Source organism: Achroia grisella, unplaced genomic scaffold (assembly GCF_030625045.1).
Source record: "Achroia grisella isolate CSIRO2021 unplaced genomic scaffold, CSIRO_AGI_Agris_v1 utg483, whole genome shotgun sequence".
NCBI classification, from domain to species: Eukaryota; Metazoa; Arthropoda; class Insecta; order Lepidoptera; family Pyralidae; genus Achroia; species Achroia grisella.
Window position 1 is genome coordinate 137,212 of NW_026712886.1, and position 19,632 is coordinate 156,843.

General features: G+C 32.9%; 1 protein-coding gene and 1 pseudogene across 1 annotated transcript in view; one reads left to right on the forward strand and one right to left on the reverse strand.

The window, feature by feature from the left end:
• LOC131845741 (neurexin-1-like) overlaps nt 1–19,632 on the forward strand; it is a 231,611-nt gene that overhangs the window by 7,380 nt on the left and 204,599 nt on the right. The window contains exon 2 of the mRNA XM_059194832.1: nt 18,810–19,217. Coding sequence (XP_059050815.1) covers nt 18,885–19,217 — 333 coding nt within the window. The 5' untranslated portion in view covers nt 18,810–18,884. The remainder of the gene's footprint in view (nt 1–18,809; nt 19,218–19,632) is intronic.
• Nucleotides 9,758–11,043, reverse strand: LOC131845739 (prostaglandin reductase 1-like; annotated as a pseudogene).

Genomic DNA, 19,632 nt, shown 5'->3' on the forward strand with positions numbered 1-19,632 from the left:
TGAATAGTTGTAAAGCTTTTAAATGTATTTTTTAAGCTTTTCCTTAATTTAGCTGGTATACTGTCACTCTATTCTCCCAAATTTGAATTTAAATGAATCTGCATTTTTGAAAACATGTACAACATTTATTTAGAAAAAATACGAGCTGAGTTTCTTGTCAGTTCTTCTCATCTCGAAATCTTTCCGAGCTACGGTAGATTTGATATATCATAAGAGACTGTAATAGAACTACATGAATAAAGATATTTTGAATTTTGAATACATATTGTATATTCTTATACCCATTAAGAATTTTATTTTCAGTACAATAATTCTTCGCATTACTCAAATGGTCATAGATCAGATTTAAAAGAAGCTTACGTGTTTCTCCATTGTAGAACTGTGTATGCCAAATATTATTCAGATTCAGGAAAACCTGACGACTAACCAAATGCGTGTTATCAGCTTTAGTTTCAGTCAAGCTACCTAACTTATAGACTATATACTATGTTATAGATTTATTTATATATCAGTGGCTCTGTCAGCGGTATATTCTGTAGTCTTAACCAGCTTGCAATGCCCCCAAGGCATTTAAAGCCAAATATTTAACAAACAAATGTATCTGTCATATTTAACCTCGCAGCAGTTTCCAATTTAGTTTCAGTAATTAAGTTGGCAAGATAATATCTTTATATATCAAAGTTTATTACCGTTTTACAATTAAAATGGCACAGCCCATCTCTAGAGACCAATTGAAATGTTATATAACCCGTCAAAAGCCATTCGTTTACTCAAGTTTTTGATGACATTAGCACTTTAAAGTGGAACTAATTAACATTTAGTTTCCAATAGTTATAAAACACTAATTGAATTTGAATATAAATGATTTAAAATATTGCTGATTTAACGAGCTTGTTAACGTGTTATAACGATTTCAATGAAATAAATAATTGAATAACTTTTATCTGAAAGTTTTGCTAACGAAAACCGTGGCGACAATATTGCAAAGTGAAATTAGATTTTTCTTGCAAAGTAATGAAAGGAGACTTATATAATCTGTGGTCGTAAGGATTTGTACAGATTAGGAAGATTTTAATGAATGAATTAAAATAAAAATTAATTAAGAAATAAGGTTTTCGTAGCATCTAACACTGAATTCACAAGATCCGTAAAATAATAAAAAAAAATCGAGAGAAATTTTGCAGGGAGTCAATAACACAACACCATCTAGTCTCAACCTAAACATCTTTTATTATGGATATTAGACAACTGATATAATACTAAGATTATTTTGTAAATACATACATAATGTAGAAAACATCCAGACAGATTGCAGTCAAACATATTAATGAATACAAATGTTTGTTTTTATGAGGAATCGAACCCGCGACCATCGCAAGTAAAGCGGTGTGCTAAACCGTGTTACGCCGAGGTCTTTTAGAACCCGTTTCGAATATGAACTGGTGAATGTGAATCTAGTTATCTGCCCAAATAAATTGTCCTCCATTTTTCAGGACATCCCATATTACCTGAAATCTTTGCGGACACACGTCCTGAAATAATGGTCACCATTTTATCAGGATTAGCCAATGTCGGCCTTAATTACGAGAGTGCCTGTACTTATATGACATTATACCTGCCCAAAGATTATTTTTATGTCTTAGAACATTTTGCTTCTTGGCTTTTACCTAATTCAAAAAGAAAGGTTTTATCTTTTTAAATTACGGTGGTGGCAACTAAGCATACGGCCGATCAGATGGTACACTGTGACCGTAGCCTATGGATGCCTGAATCACCAGGGGTGTCACGTGCAACGCGCACGTACCCTTAAGAAGCCGGGAGCGTTTTTTGTGATAAATTGGTAGTTATCATCAATTACAAACTGATTCAGATTGATATTTTTCTAAGGGTTATTAAGGGTATTCAAATATAGCGAAATATTGGCATGTCAGGTGTTGCGTTCGTCGTGGTGTCAGTTGTCGTCGACAGTTCCTCTGCCTCTGCTTACCCCATACGAGATAATAGTAATTAACGGTTATCTTTCTTAAAAATACTCGAATAATCAATACAAATCCAATACAGATACGGTGAAATTCTATTAATGTGAACAAAATAACGTGTTAAATGAACGAATTCAAGGTAACACTATTAAAGTACAAAGAAAATTACCAACGATAAAGTTACAAATTCAGTGCCTTTCAGTTATCAAATTGTCGTTTCGAGCTTAATTTATTCATTGTTAATGGAATTACTAAATAAATAGTTAAATTTTAAGGTTAGGCATCCAAGATTAATTGACAAACAGAAAGACAAGGTACTAGACTTGTTAAGTGTTTTTGTATCTTACTAAACATATAATAAATTATTAAAAGATTAATATTATTCACCCACAAATTCACTCGAGGTAGGCTTGTTCTTTGCTATTTTGGATTTTTTTTTGGATGATAATGGAATGGCGCACTCTCCTGCGCTAACGGTTTACCGCTGGCGGGACTCCAGGGGAGGATGACAAGATGATTATGAAGTCAGGTCGATTGGCCGAAAGTAGCGGATTTATCAGAAATTGACCACGATGATTTTCAGGGTGGATCGCGTGGAGGTATATCTGGTATATGGTATATTGCTAACAATGGAGTGTCTTCAATTGTCTTGAATTCGTCCATATTACAAACAATCCCCTTCCCCCTGAAGAATTTGTTATATGACATATAACTTATGGCAGCCCATCGTGACACGTTCACCATGTGTTTATCAAAATGGTTTCCAGGGTTAATATAGCATGGTACTTTTATAGCTATGAGATTGTAAGCTATATTATTAATAATCCCCTTTTCCCCTGTTACGTTGGACTTACACGGTAATATGTGGGGGCATACCAAGTTCACATCAACATCGACAGACGACAATCATCATCATTAAATGATTGATGACTGGGATAACAGTCGTTTTATACTATGTAAAGATATACATAGTATAAAATGAAGTCGCTTCCACTGTCTGTTCGGTTAGATCACTTAAACTACGCATCGGATTTTACTTCAGTTTTAGCAATAGATATAAGAGAAAGGTTTACATGTATAACTCATGTACATCCGTGCGAAGTCGCGGCGGGTAACTAATTATGTATAAATAAATGAATTTCCTCCAAAAATTAAAAGAATGAAGCAACACGTTTCTTGCACAATCTTCTTGTTATAAGTCTGCGTTCGGAACGAGTGGTATAATAAAAAAACGTGACTATTCAAAAGTGCTTGTATTGAGTTCATTTGAATAAAGATTATTTCTATTTTTATTTTTATTTCTGTGTTTGCAATGTTTAAAATGCTGTAACAGAAATAACAAAATTTGCTCTGACAATCCAAAAATAATGTCTACATTTTATTGTTTCGTTCTTTTACGTTCATTCTTTAATCATTACGGTTTGCAGAGTCATTAGTCAGGATTTAACGTTAAAAATACGACTCCAACACAAATATGCTGGTTGTTTTGTATTTGCATTATTTCTAATGTGGTTCAAGCATCGACAGTGATGAATTAATTATTCGACATGGATTACAAATTAATTGATGCCCGGTTTTCTCCAGGCACTGTGCTCGTTTTATCTGACTACGACAAAAAGGGAAACGGTATACGATTTTATTTTAGCTACTTACGTTTTGCACTGTTTAGTGAGATAATTATTTTTTATTAGTATCTAAATTCCTTACACACACTCACAGTCATTTCACACACACACACACACACACACACACACAGACACATATATAATTAACTATATTATATACCGCAACTAGCGACACATTATACAACTTTACCTCACAAAAACATTTGTTAGATCTATTAAATATCAGTAAGTCCTCGGAGAGAGCCTGGAGATCTGTAGTACAGGTTTCGACTTAGTTCAGACTCCAGACTCTCACAAGGAATAGCTTGTAAGATTAAATACATACTTTTGTTACTTTGTCAATATTGTAAGTTTCCTTGTGAGCAGTAAATAAAGATTATTATTATTATTATTATTATTATTCAAATATTTTTGGAAGAGTAATGGTGTAGTTATACATAATACAGAGTTTATGTTACGTAGTTAGTTAGTTTAGAGTGCATATTACATATGTACAATTTGCGGCGGTGAACGAGTGCTTCTAGGGAGGGGTCTACTCAGTAACTGAATGACTCTTATTTAGTTACTCAACCAGTTGGTTGTATATTTCATATTTTGACTCTAATGAATTAGTGCTAGTTTACATACATTCACACATTACAACTTATAAATGTAACGTTATAATTAAATTATTTTAAAAGAGCAACACGCAACTTTCTTGCTCGTTTTTCTTATAACAGCTTTCCGAATGAGCGGTAGATTCAACTAGTAGCTGTTCAATCAAAATGAAATAATAGACTATTTAAAAATGTTTAAACGTATGTTATTTAAATAGAGGATGTTCTATTCTGGCGAACCTATCGTCATCGAGGTTACTACGTTGAATGTACATTACACACGTCGACAGTCAAGAATAAAATAAAATATTAAACGAAGTTCAGTATGAGTAGAATCGGTCAATAAATGTACAGATACGGTGAGTGCTGTCAATCAAGACCTTTCATTTTACCAAACCAGTGACGGTAGTTGCACAAAATGTTGACAACTATTGACGATGCGATGTCATACGCTGTACTCCAGTCAATTCGTGACCAAGGCTAGTGCAATCTAATCAAAACGTCGGACAAAGAGCTAAATACCTTATTTGCAATGAAATTATTCGTTTTAAAACCCAACTATCGATAGTAACGGTTATCGCTTACTATCAGGTGGATCATCAGCTTATTTGCGATTCCACATATATTGCGTACGTACATATGTTACCAAAATATAAATAATTTCGTTTAAAAATGAATCTATATTTTTGTAATACTTGTAATATACGTTTTGGTCTTTGCCCGTTACTATCTTGAGTACCACTAAGACGTGTATTCTTTTCTCCCAAATATTTCTTGTAAAACAGAAGATTATTACATATTTCTCTATCATGAAGAAGCTCATTTGAAAAGAATAGAAATAGGAACAATATTTATACAAATAATGTTAACATAATCACTTTTGTATAGTTATATATATTTATATTATCACTCGCTAACAACCTAAGTTTGTTATTAGTTCGAAAGCACTCCGAAGTGACAGTAGATTTAACATATCATGAGAGTCTATAATAGACCTACGTGAATAAATATATTTTGATTTTGTAGACTGAAAATCGAATGGATTAATAGTTGATTTATTTGTAAAAGTTGACAATAAATATAAACGTTTCTATATTCCATTAAAAATTGTTAATAGTATTATTGTCTTAGATAAATTAAATGGCTAGATTGAGTGTGCTGAACCATTATGTAACAGCACGAAATTTGGCGCCGATTTTCGAGGAACTTTATAGTAATGTAATAAAAATGTAGATTAAAATTAAATTATTGTCGAGGAGATATTCATTCAGATTCAGATATTAGACAAGAAGCTAGAAGCTAGAGATTAAATAATATTTATTGCAGTTATAGGTTCTGTTACATAATTAAGTTGTACAGGAGAGTCAATACAATTTGAACTAACATGTGTAATTGTGCCATCTGAACTAGTATAGAATTATACTGTATCTCAGATGTCACATCACATACCTTCCCAGGGTGCATAATATTCCATTTATTAACATTGGCTTTTACACAACACAAAAACATACATACTACTTAACCTAACATTACATATTCGATAAAAAAAGGAAACCATAAAAATACATAAAGCCAGTTAAAGATAAAAATAATATATAAATATACATATGTAGTGTAGTTGTAACGTTATAATCAATTACTATTACTACATATACTATATTATTTACATACATTTTAATCTTTATTATTTTCCTTCATCATTCTGTTTGTTATTATATTTTATTTTCTACTGTTTGCATCTTACCCATTGTTCGATACTAAAATCCCTTTCCATTTCAATATGGTTGCCTTGAAAAGATTGCTTTTAGCCATAAAGCCGTCTTATTGTACTTATACATGTGTTCTTTAATATATTGTTTATGTTTTTCTTTACTGTATATTATGTAAATTAGTGCTGGTTGGTAGTTTGTATTCACACGTTTCGACTTGTAAATGTGAACTTATAAGGTTCATTTAAAAGAGAAACAGACAAGTTTCTTGCTCGTTCTTCTTGTGATGAGACAGCTTTCCGAATGAGCGGTAGATAAAAAAAATTATTATGACTGTTCAAAAGTGCATAAATTAAGTTTATTTGAATAAATGATTTTCTTTTCTATTATATTACAAATAAAATATATATAACTCAAAGGTGACTGACTGACATAGTGATCTATCAACGCACAGCCCAAACTACTGGACGCAACGTGCTGAAATTTGGCATGCAGGTATATGTTATGACGTAGGCATCAGCTAAGAAAGGATTTTGATTAATTCTACCCCCAAGGGAATAAAATAGGGGATGAAAATTTGTATGAAACTTTGTCAATTTTAAACCGATCGGGCAGAGACTTTGCATGCATAGAGCTACTAAGACGTAGACACCATCTAAGAAAGGATTTTGATAAATTCTAACCCCTAAGGGGATAAATTAACGCGAGCAAAGCCGCGGGCAAAAGCTAGTTCTATATAACTATCTATCTACTATAGGATAACAACGCATATTGTTATGATAATTGTATAAATTACTCGGCTTTGTGCGTTATCAACTAAATTATGTAGCGAAATATATCTTGTTATCACAGATCAGTTTATCGTGACCCCCGCTCTCCATTATTTCAGACCAGTGTTTCTCAAAGACCAACTCGTTGCGTCGCCCCTCCTTGGGGCGTAACAGAAGGCAGTACTCGAAATCAATTAGGACAATGGAGGCTTTGTTTTAAATGAGATAATGACTAACTTCTTAAGCAATTAATCAGCAAATAGAAGTTGATGTTAATGTTCAATTTATTTATTCATCAATTCAAGTGTAGAACAAGTTGATTTAAAATAGAATGGAGTTTTTAGATAGAGTTCAGTCTGGATAAATTAAATGAAATCTAATTTGAAAGTTATTTTTTCATGTACCATACAATTAGATAGACTACATACAATTTTTCGCTTTACAATGCAGGAATTTAGTAATAGTGCTCTTTTTATATAATTCAAACGATTATTATATTATTATATGGATATTTTTCGAATGAATACAAATAAATGATTTAACAATTTATTAAATTTTAATATGTAATATCATTATAAGTTGTAAAAGAAACGTCTATTTTTTATTGCTATGACACCAAAATATATACACATAAAAGGTATCAGCATAATGTCCATCTGGATAGTTCTCAGATAGATAGATATCGAAAAATATGTTAAATTCATAAAATAAAGAAAATTATACACTCAGCCTTTGATAACAGAACTTTAATAATGTTCAACTTTATAATTTAAATGAATTATCGTCGAATTTCAACCCCTGGTTGACCCACTGGTTTAAACAATAACTCGTGTCCTACAAAAGTTGGTAAGTTTGGAATCCACTGTATCGCTCGAGAGTTAAATCAAGGCAATAGCGTAACATCCACCTGGATAGCTCTCAGATGTCAGACGCGGTCGTTCCACGTAATATAAAGCCGTACAAGAGCCGGTCCAGACACTGCCTGAATAATTTAGAGCACACTACCGATGAGAGGGATTTGGCTACCAGTGTATCTGTCCCGACATAATGGAGAGTTTAGGGTAGTGTGGCTTGTTGAATGCGTTTGCATATTCAGAGGCCAATGTGATGGACTTTGATGTTATGCGATTTTTATCTCACCCCTTTAGAATCTTTTGACGTCCTCAGTGGTCTAGTGGTTTAGTCCATCGTTTTACTTCCGATGGTCGCGGGTTCGATTTCAGCACGGTATAAACATTTGTGAATAGAAATGTTTGTATCATACTCATGAAAATGACTATGATTGTTTGTGTCAGACTGGGTATTTTCAATGTGTATTATGTATATGTTTATACATTTATATCAGTTGTTTAGTATCCATAATACAAGCTCTGCTTAGCGTAGGACTAGATGGCGCTGTGTGAGTTGTACTAAGACATTATTATTATTAGAATATGCTTCAAATTTAAAATAATAAACATTTGCTCATATACATTTTACTCAGATATGCAAGTGAAATTTTGTATATATTTTTTCTTTTTCTTCACCATCCTGTATACTACAGATTGGGGTGAGAATAACTGCCAAAAAACTCAACTGATATTCTTTTTAAAGTCAACCTGGCAATATCATTATTAACATTTATTTATTTTATACGTCGACCGCAGCACATATCGACTGTCTCAGTAGTGTAGTGTATAAGTACACCTTCAGTACACTTTCCAAATATTGTAACTTCGTTCAAAGTTAAAGTTTATAGCAATTGTTTTCATTTTCCTTTTAGACACTATGTAGATAAAGTTGATTACTGCAAGTATGTTTAACTCTATCATTCTACCGATTGCTTCAGTTGAGAAAAACAAAATGCAATCTTTTTGCTAATTTGTATGTTTGTTGGTATTGATCTGAGTACATTTCTGTATCTATGTATTCATAATAATATATCTATGTTATTTATGGTCAATATTCAAGGACAAAGTCTGTTTAGATTAATGCTTTAGATGATGATGACTTTACGTGTCATGTTTTATCATTAAGTAATCACTGAATTGACTGCTACTAAATTTAGATTGGGCTATATTCTATAATCATCATAATCATCTTATTAATGCCTATTGTTCAGCAGATTCTTTCTTATTAAGAAAATACAAAAGAAATAATTAATCATTACATAGCATAGAACAAAGTCGCTGTCTGTCCGTCTCTATGTATGCTTAAATCATTATACTTAAATTTTTAAAACTACGCAACGGATTTTGAAGCGTTTTTTTTAATAGATAGAGTGATTCAAGAGGAAGGTTTATATATATAATACATGTAAACCCGTGCGAAGCCAGGGCGAGTAGCTAGTATTTAAATAAACTTTTTTGTTTTACGGACACGTTGGTCTAGCGGTTTAACACACCGCTACCTACTTCCGATGGTTGCGGGTTCGATTCTTAGCATAGTGCAAACATTTGTATTCATGAATATGATTGTTTGTATTGATCTGGGTATTTCCTATGTATATTGTGTATGTATTTACAAAAAAAATATCTAAGTATTTATATCACATGTCTAGAATCCATAACACAAGTGCTTACTGTAGCACTAGATGGCGCTGTGTTAATTGTCCAGGTTTATTTATTTATTTATTATTTTATAGCGATGATTTCTTGTGATTCTGTAGTATTCGAAATTCATAATGAGTTGTAAAGAATGGGCAAGAAACTTTATTATATTTATATACTTAAGTTTTAAATATATATATATATATATTGTTTATGATTTTAAGTAGACATAATTAAAATTAAGAGATTAGTCGTTGAATTAGCATAAAGTAATATAATAAATCAGTCTGATTACGCTGTTAATTTTTATATCACTTAATCACTACGACCTACCAGCTCTACGCAGAACAAACAAATAATACTAAATGTAAAAAAGAACTTATTATATTTTACTTACAAAAACATTACTACACCAGCAATATAATTTATTATGTAAATTAGTCTGAAACAACGTTTCTATAGGCCGAAACGAAATGTGATGTTTAAATTTATATCCACCTCCTTTATTATTGTTATAATTTATTTTAAAGCTAAAAACAAAAGAGAAATATTAAATTTTAACAGACGCCTTGCCAACACTGTTTGCTTTGAGCATCGCAATGAGTGTATCTGGGAGCTCTGCAAAGCCATTTGTGACCGTTTCTTTAGCTTTAACGACTCTTTCTAGATCAGCCATTTCCCTAGATCTGTTAATACGGCGCACTGTATCGACCAATTCCATTGTGAAACTGAAAGCCTTAATGTTCACTGAGACACGTGTTTTAGTTCTTTTTTTCTTTTATATATAGACCCACAGCAGCTAGGCCGTATTAGCTCATGTTTTCTATTTTAACTAGAAGCAAAACTTCCTCCGTCATTGTCATAAAAGCAGTTATTGCCATTAGGAGCAATGGAACTTAAAGCTTCTGTCACATTATCTATTGATAAAATAGATAATGTGACAGAAGCTTTAAGCTAAAAATTAAAAGCATAATCATAACCTAGTTCTTGATTCAAAGATTACACTTTTTCGTTTGAACCTGTAAAACCGATAACTGCACAACTTTTGAGTTTCGCTATTTGTCCCATTAAACATCAGACCGCACCCGCTGCGCTAATAATGGAATCTATTTCTTGATACTCAGGCTTGCATATTTCTGGAAGTCCCAGACTGTGTGTGTGTGAGACTGTGTGTAGAGCGCTGGGGTCGGTACAGCCAACGATGGTGATAACTAAAGGCACAATATGAAAGTGTAACAGTATATTATAAAATATATGTCGTAACAAAACGATCTGTGTAGTAGCAGAAGGCAAGATGAATAACAAAACATCATGGTAACAAGAAAATATTCCTATAGAAATATAAATATTTAGAATTATGAATATCGAAAAAAATGAATTATGAATTCGGGCCGCTGGGTTGCTACCCAGCGGTCCGAATATAAGGAGTCCTGTTACTGTGTTTGCTAGTATGCCTAAAGTTACGATTGCTAAAGAGACAGGGAAATTTCCTAATTCGAGTGTGTCATGCTTGATATTGAACATGTTTACTGTGTTAAACAACATATGTTCATACTTGATATTTTCATTTCTGCTCTCAATTACTGTGCCGACTTGAAAGCCGAATTGCTCATATGGAAGCCCTTGTTCACTGGCAAAACATTCCATATACGGATCCACACTAATGTACTCGGCTTTCACGAGAAATTCCCCGGGCCTCAGTTTAGGCAGCTTTTCCTCTATTATTTCGAAATCTGAGCGCCCCGGCAGGAAATCTTTGAAGGCATTTTTCACAATGAACTTCGGAGTTTTCTCATTTAGTTGAATTAGTACGTATTTGTGGGCGAGTTCACTCATCTGCGGAACAAATTATAGGTATTCAGTGGGATGTTTAATAGAATTACTGTTCGCGTAAAATGTTGTGTCAATATAAAGTTGGAGGAATATAACTTTATAGAACATTCACGAGTTATAACAATGTAAGTAGCAATATAACATTGTGTGTATTCAAAACATTCAGAATAAACTTACTTCTATCAATTTGCGAATATTCTATAACTTTTTAAAACATCAACAATTTCTTTACCTACGTGGGTTTTATATTTACTTACAATTGATACCTATACCTACCTATATAAAATTTGTCGCCCCGTTTTGATGTGATTGATTCTATCTAGCGCTATCTTAAATATTACAGCTATGAAGCAACAGTATCCATAAAATATAGCAATATTTGAGTTGAATGTGTAACATAGCTTATGAGATATAGAATTTCATTAGTTATTGAATAATAGGCATAGTACATAATTATATTAAAACATATGAAGTACTGGTGCGGTGGTTATCACCTCACCAGTGTAGCGTTATATATGGTGTTGCTACATAATATATATGTTTATTGTATGTAGATAGTGAGTATAAATTCATATTCAAAAATCACTTATCCATGTAGGACTTTTTAGCCACTTATGAAGATCAAATTTTTAATATTATAATTGAATCCCTACCGTCCAATATATATATTTAATTGAGAAGAACTGGCAAGAAACTCAATTGAATTGCTTTTTTTTAAGGCCCGTTTATTTGCAATATTTATATAACGGTGAAATAATTATGCTGCTTACTGGAAATTAGTAAGTTTATTTGGTAGAGTGCTACATGACTTATTAGTAACGAGTTCATTCGACGCGGAGTCGTGATGTGGACTGACTTTACACTTAACTTAAATTTATGTTATCTGGAGAGGTAAACTAATGGAATTGTGCCGAATGTTGACAGAAATATTACAAGTGTAGGCGCAGTACATTACATAATTGTAACTTGATTAGTATAAAATTGTGTTTATGACTAATCTTACATGGATATAAATATTTAGATATTTAAAATTCTCACTATAAATATATATGGATAATAATTTTCTGAATACAATTTTTTTAATTATAGAAGTATATATTTGTCAACCTACATATATAATTTTTTTATTTTTTAGATAGAAATATACTCGTAGATTTCTAAATATTATTATTAAGTAGAAAGATATTTAACACCATACAGAGAGAATTGTTTAAAAATCCAGATTTAAATATTATTCCAAAGGATACTAAAACAAAACGTTTCGTTTTAATTCCCCTGTAATAATATGGTAGCCTTTATTAGGAGGAAGAATGGAACCTGTTCTATACATAACACACCTTTCATGCGAAAGAAAACATTACTGAAATATCTCGAAATGTAAACAATATGTACACGGTTTTAATAAGCCTCGTTTCAAATTAATCAAATTAATTTACATATTACAGTAACCGCAAGATATGGTTACGTACATTCAATATAAGAAGCTCTATCAAGCAGTACCAGGGCTGCCAACATTAAAATATTTGGCCTCGCACCAAGAAATAAAAAATCTAATAATATCTCGTACTTAATTTAACTCTCTATGCCTTATAAATAGTAGGACTGATTTTCGCAGGTTTGTTAATGTTCTTGTACCAAAATCGAAAATCCTTGGTTGGGTTGAAAAAACGGTTGGCATCCCTGAGCGGTACACATACAGTAGATACCCGTAGCGTTGTTGGTATCAAACAGAAATTTAATTACCAATTAAAATGTTTTATGTAAGCAAAACAAAGACAATGTAAGTAATGAAATATTTGTTTCTTTGTAACTGGAATGGTAAACATCCTAATGGCCCACCAGATGGAAAGCGGGTAACCACAATCTTTGTACATGAAATAGAAATATTCGTTATTCAAATAAACTAATATGAGCTCTTTTGAATAGTAATATATTTTTTTTTTATTCTACCACTCATCATAAGATTGTATACATTTATTTATTTATGAGAGCTTTCTATTTACTTTAGTTTTAAGAATAATTTGTAACAGTGGCAACCCTAGTGGAGTCCACGCGCTGTTTTCGCTCCATCTCGTCCATACCTACACCTACAATTCTGCCCACTGAGGTAGTATCCCTTTATAGAACTCCGTGGGAACCAAACCAGCTGGCTGCTCAGGTTATATCAATGCTATACGACGTATATACTGTATGAACTACACATATTAAAGTGTGTTTAAAGCAATTAAATTGAACAATATCATGTAGCGAACTAGTTTCCCAAATATTTACTTATTTTGATAATTTTCTAAGCATTTTGCAATGATCAGGTACTTTTTCATAGTTCTACTATTGTTCCTTTAATATATGTATAACTAGATGAGCCCGCGGTTTCGCTTGCGTTAAATTTCAATATAAAATATAGCCTGTGTTATTTTGATGGATAAGCTATATTAATGTAAAGTTTAATCAAAATCCGATCAGTAGTTTCTACGTGAAAGAGTAACAAACATCCCTCTATATTCACAAAAATTAGTTATTATATACGCTAAATCTTGTGAATAAATACATAGATATATTTTTTTGTCAATACATGCATATTTTATTAATATTATTAATAAAATATATCAGTTGTCTAGTACCCAGAAGTTCTGCTTCGCTTGGAACAAAATAGCGCTGTGTGAATTGTCCTCAGATATTGTTATTATCTAAGATAATAGAACCTAACCTAAGGAAGAAATCTAGAAACCTAGGAGCCTAGGAGTGTCCTAGGTCTCGTGATTATTATACGAACTTTGTGACTAAGCGTATGGTCTAATTTATGGATAGCTCTATTGTAGATACAATTGTTTGTTTTCCCAAAGAAATGCTTAAATAAAACTCACTTACTGAAAAATACCAAGCAAAAATATTATGAGAAACTTCCTCAACTTCAACGATTTTCAAATCGGTACGGCAGATGGAAAAACCTGGCAAAAACTAGTTGGGACCAGTGCCAAGTTTCCAAAGCGGCGGTTGTTAGCACGACGAACGTTTTCGAGTGAAATGGTGGCTAGATGAACATAGATGCAGTAAATCTTCGAGATAAGACTTCCAAATTCCACTGCAAACCATATTTCTAACAATCGAAAATAAAAAATATACGAAGTTATGATGTATGATATTGAGATGAAATTTTGCTATTCTGTATATATTCCTGTTATCTGTATTTTTTTAAAAGTAGCAACATGTAGTATGATCTAACAAGAGGAGGGGGGGGGGGGTTTATTGTAAATAATGTGGACTTATATAGGAATGTACTATATGCTGCAGTTTTCCCCTCCGATCGATCCCCCGTCCAATTCAAACGGGGATCGATATTACGACGGTCTGAGCCGAGGTTTGAACCCCTAGTGGTGCCCTCACACTAAAGTCGTATCCGTCAGGCAGGAGTGGCCTTCAGCCACTCCATAAGTCCTTCCGCGGGTTTGGAGTGCCATCTGCACTCGCCCCCTAACGTCCGGTAAAGCTGTTGCTTTAGAGTAGTCTGAAAAAAAAAGCTGCAGTTTCCTTATAATTGTATAATATTAAAATTCAATATAGCAGGGTTTACAGTTCAACGTCCTAAACCTATTTCTCAAATTATTTTATATAAATACTTTACAGTTTAATTATAATTCCATTATATTAAAATTCAATATGGCAGGGGGTGAAGTTCAACGTACCTTTACCTACCCAAAGCTATTTCTCAGATTAATTTGATTTGGTAACAATATAGATCCATCAATGTTGAGATAATTGGAATTGAAGTTTAAACTTTTTAACTAGATTTTTATAATTCGTTATAAACTTGTTTACTCTTCGGAGTAAACAAAAGAATCAAATATATATATATATATATACTAATATTAGAAATGATAAAGTGTGCCCTCTGTCTGTCTCTTTGTTATGTTTTCACAATTAAATAGTCCAACTAAATAATTTTGAATTTTAATAAAATTTAATCTATAGAAAGGCTTTTTTTCAGAACATTTAAAAGAGAACAATTTCGTCATAATATACATACGTTTACTCAGCGCACGGAGCGGACGCACTTAAGATTTTTGGTCACAATTCTCATTGCTGCTCCGCTCCTATTGGTTGTAGCTTGATGTTATATAGTCCATAGCACTCGTGGATAATACTTTTCTAACAGTGAAAGATTATTTTATATCGGATCAGCAGAACCAGAGATTACCCGGAACAAACAATCATACAAACTTTACCTCTACATAATATTTTATTAGTATAGATTCATACGACATTTCGCAAATATATTTTACCGCTAACACTAGTATAAATATTTCATAAGTGAGTTTGTTTCGCGCCATGATTACGGTTTATGCTCTGTATCTCCTAAAGCCGATGTAACTCCCGTTTTATATGCGATACGCAAATGCGTTATCACGTGTCTATTGTATGAATTTCACGACACAGCGAGCTGAGTGCTGCCACTGACAATATTTATTTTGCCAAGCACCGTTTGAATAAAATGTATTGACAATATATATGTATTGTATTGGTGAGAGAAGAAAGGGAAATGAACGTAATGTTTGGATTTGATATTGATCAATAATGATTATGTTGTTGTTGTAATGTTTTTTTTTATGTTCGATTTTATTAGGGACTTTTTTCTTTTATATTTATACTAGTTTATTATAGTGCTTTATATAACGTAAAAATAAAATTAATGTTGTACTTTAGCATCTGCCAAGCAGTTTGCTCTTTGTTTCAAGCGTTTTGATTGGAGGGCTAGATATGGCTGTAAATCTATAGATAGATCGAGATAGATAAGTATTGTTATTTGTATCTTAGTATAAACGTATACGTTTCCTTACAAGTAATATACACTATAGAACACTTAAACCAATGCAATAGAATATGGGTAAACTATTGCATGTGTGTGCCATAGCAGTAAAAATGGTTCAAAGCTCAGCGTGGAGAATTACTCGAGGAGAAAAACATAGTTTTTCAGCTATGTCTTCGAGGGTGAATGAACTATTTAAATTAATTCGCAAACAATATAAAATAAATAAATAATAAAGGAACTTGGAAGTTGGAGATGCAAATTGGATTAGCAGATTATTATTAATACTGAGATGTCATTGTGTATAAATGTTATTAAATATATATAAATAGTATAAATGGGTATGCAGATGTGTAAAAAAAATGTGTAGTAATATAAAAAACGAAAACTGTGTATATGTTTTAAGGAAAATAACTAATTACGACCACATTATGGAATCATCTTCCAGCAATAGTATTTCCGAATCGATACGATATTGAAACCTTCAAGAAAAGAGCTTTTTCCTTTTTAAAAGGCCGACAATGTACTTGCAATTCCCTTGGTGTTGCGGGTGCTCATGGGCGGCGGTAATCAATTGCCATCAGGTGAGGGGCATGCTCGTTTGTCCCATGTGTTATAAAAAAATAAACTAGAATGCTATTTCGCTCTGTTACCAGGACAATTTAGTTTATGTTGCTGTAATAATAGAGTATGAAGATGTTACATAATTCTCGGGTAGTGCAATGCATGAGGGGTACGAAGGCTGTCATATGTTCTATGGTGCTCTTCATGTATATAGGCGATAGTTGTCACTTAACATCAAGTGAGCCGGCTCCTTTGAGATTTCAACTATGTACATAAATCATTGAAGTGCTAGTCAAATTTGCGCTCCTAAGGTTTTTCTTACTACCGTGAGGTGAGCCGACAGCTTCATTGATCTTTTTGTAACATTAATAAAAAAAATCATTGAAGTGAAAACCGGATTCGCGCCTCAAGTATTTTTTAAATAACTGTTATCTATTTTGAAATCTCAACCATCAACTGACATTTTATTATTTTGTTTATTACATTATGATTGGTATAATAGTATCTAAAAATAAAACAAATTCCAGAGCGTTTGATCAATAGGCTCTAAAATATAGCACCGCAATAGACAGACAGACAAAGTTACGCTATTACGATTCTACTTTATACTTTCTATTCGGAACTCTAAAACTAAAAAAATAGTAATGTACTGTTAAAGTAGAGCGCAGCGATATATATTCATCCGTTTTAAGATCCGGCCTAGATCGTCGGTATCCAGACCTTTTGTCTCCGAGTGGCCTTTACCTGGAAGATAGCAGCTTACACTGACACATTTATATTCTTAATATATTACACAGAACATTCTAGATTCTTTATTTAAATTTAGTAGGCCAATTGCGTAGGTCTTAGAATTGCATACAGTCACTTCTATTTGACAGCATTCTGAATCGAGCAGCCAGAATCATTGGTAATCAACATCTTTGTGACAGATACGACATTTGCGGAGAGATTGCATCTCTATGCATTTTCTACCAGAGGGTGTCACGTATAACGAAGAGTATTCTGAAGAATTTTTGACTGTCAGAAACTAAAATACCATCCTGATCATCTGTATGGCGGTCGTCCACAGTGTATTTTAAATTTTGTCACGTTGTGGAGTGTGTCAATCGATGCCGACCACATCGCATCACAATTACATGTGGAATCACCTTCCAGCAATGGTATTTCCAAACCGATACGGTATTGAAATCTTCAAGAAAAGTACTTACACTTTCTTAAAAGCCCGGCCACGCATTTGCAATTCCCGTGGTATTGCGCGGCTGTAATCACTTATCATCATATGAGGTTATATGCCTTTTTTTTATAACACTGGGGACAAACGAGCAGGCAGCTCACCTAATGGTAAGTGATTACCGTCCCCCAACATCCGCAACACCAGTGGAATGGCAAGTACGTTGTCGGACTTTTAAAAAGGAATAAGCTCTTTTCTTGAAGGTTTCAATATCGTATCGGTTCTGAAATACCATTTCTGGAAGGTGATTTCACAATGTAGTTGTGCGTATTATATACATTATTTTTTAAAACTACAATGGTATCACACAGGCATACCATTGTAGTTTTAAAAAATAATGTATCTACAGACAAAGGAGTTTGTATAAACCGTTAAGTTTTGAGTTTATCCGTTTCAAAAATATCAAATGTTTCCGTTTTATAGTATTAGTATTCTGTAAACAAAGAATAAAATTTCCCTCTTTCAAATATTAGTTTCGATAAGTTGTAACTTTGGAAGCCATTTCACCGATGCAAATAGGTTTTAAATTACTAAAAAGGTTTGGCGACTGCGAAGGTAAAACTCGCAGATCACAACTTTGTTAATCAGATCGTATTTCACTTTCTGTGTTCGGTTTCCATTTGTTCTTTTGCAGAAAATAGATTAACCACCGTAAAATTAATGAATTGTAAGAGTATACTCTTACAATTCATTAATTTTACGGTGATCTAGCGGTTTAGTACACCGCACTACTTGTTACGGTCGTGGGTTTGTTTACTGTAAAAGTTTTTATCATACCTGAAATAGTTGTTAATTTGAAAAGGAAAGTTGATTTTTATGGAATGGCAAATAAGCTTTAATATATACAGTGTTATATATATGTTTATATAATGCATCTATTGTAAATAAGTATATAATTACATCATATAATTAAAATAAGCTAATTGAAAAATAACAAATGAGTATAATGATATTCTCTATACCAACATACCATCTATATATCCTGTATACCATTTCAAATTTATAATATATAAATAAAATAGAACAGAAAATAATCATTACAAAAAATACGCTATTTCTATTTGGTCTATTATTGTCTCTACAGCCACATTTCCAAGTTCTTATCCAATCAGTTATAATTTGGAATTTGAAATTACTGTGAATCTTACACTATGAATTTCTTTGTTTCAGGTGTCCGAGAAATGAAACGGAAAAGGTGTAATAGTACCTCAGGCGTCGCATGGTGACGTGTGTCTCGCTCTAACCATGTCCCTAGACGACGTCGCCACTATGCGCTACGTACTCTTCTGTCTTCTGTCCTTATCTTTCAATAGGAACCTCGCGTTTGTGCTCGACAAACAAAACCCATATTCGCAGTTCCGTAAATGGAACGCGGGGTTGAATGGCACACTCGAATTGGAATTTAAAACTGACCAGCCCAACGGTTTACTTTTGTATACGGACGATGGTGGCACTTACGACTTTTTCGAACTAAAATTAGTGAATGGTGCGTTGAGATTAAGGTACAATCTGGGCGGCGGGGCTCAGATTATAACGGTCGGGAATAATCTCAACGATGGACACTGGCACAAAATTCAGGTGAGCACTTTTTCTGACCATTTAGTTATGGTCCGCGATATTTTCTCATAATGAAGTGTCGGGATAGGATAATAACCGCTAATAAAGTTATATTATTGTGGGCCAAGGTTATTTGATCCATAAAGTTTGTTTAAAGTGGACCGATCACAAAAGTAATTACAACTTGTATAAAGTGATCATTTAAAAAACATGATTTATGTAAACAATAGCAGCCATGTTCATCACCTTATAATTTATTTTGAAAATACAGAATTTATTCGAAATCTTCTCTTTGGCAGTAGCTGGCTTTTACAACATCACTGACAGATATAGGGCGCGTGCAGATGGCACTTCGAAAGGACTCGAAGCCTAGTGTTGACTGTTCAGCGACCAAACTACTTCCGAAATAGTTGGCGTTGAATAGTCAACTCTAGGC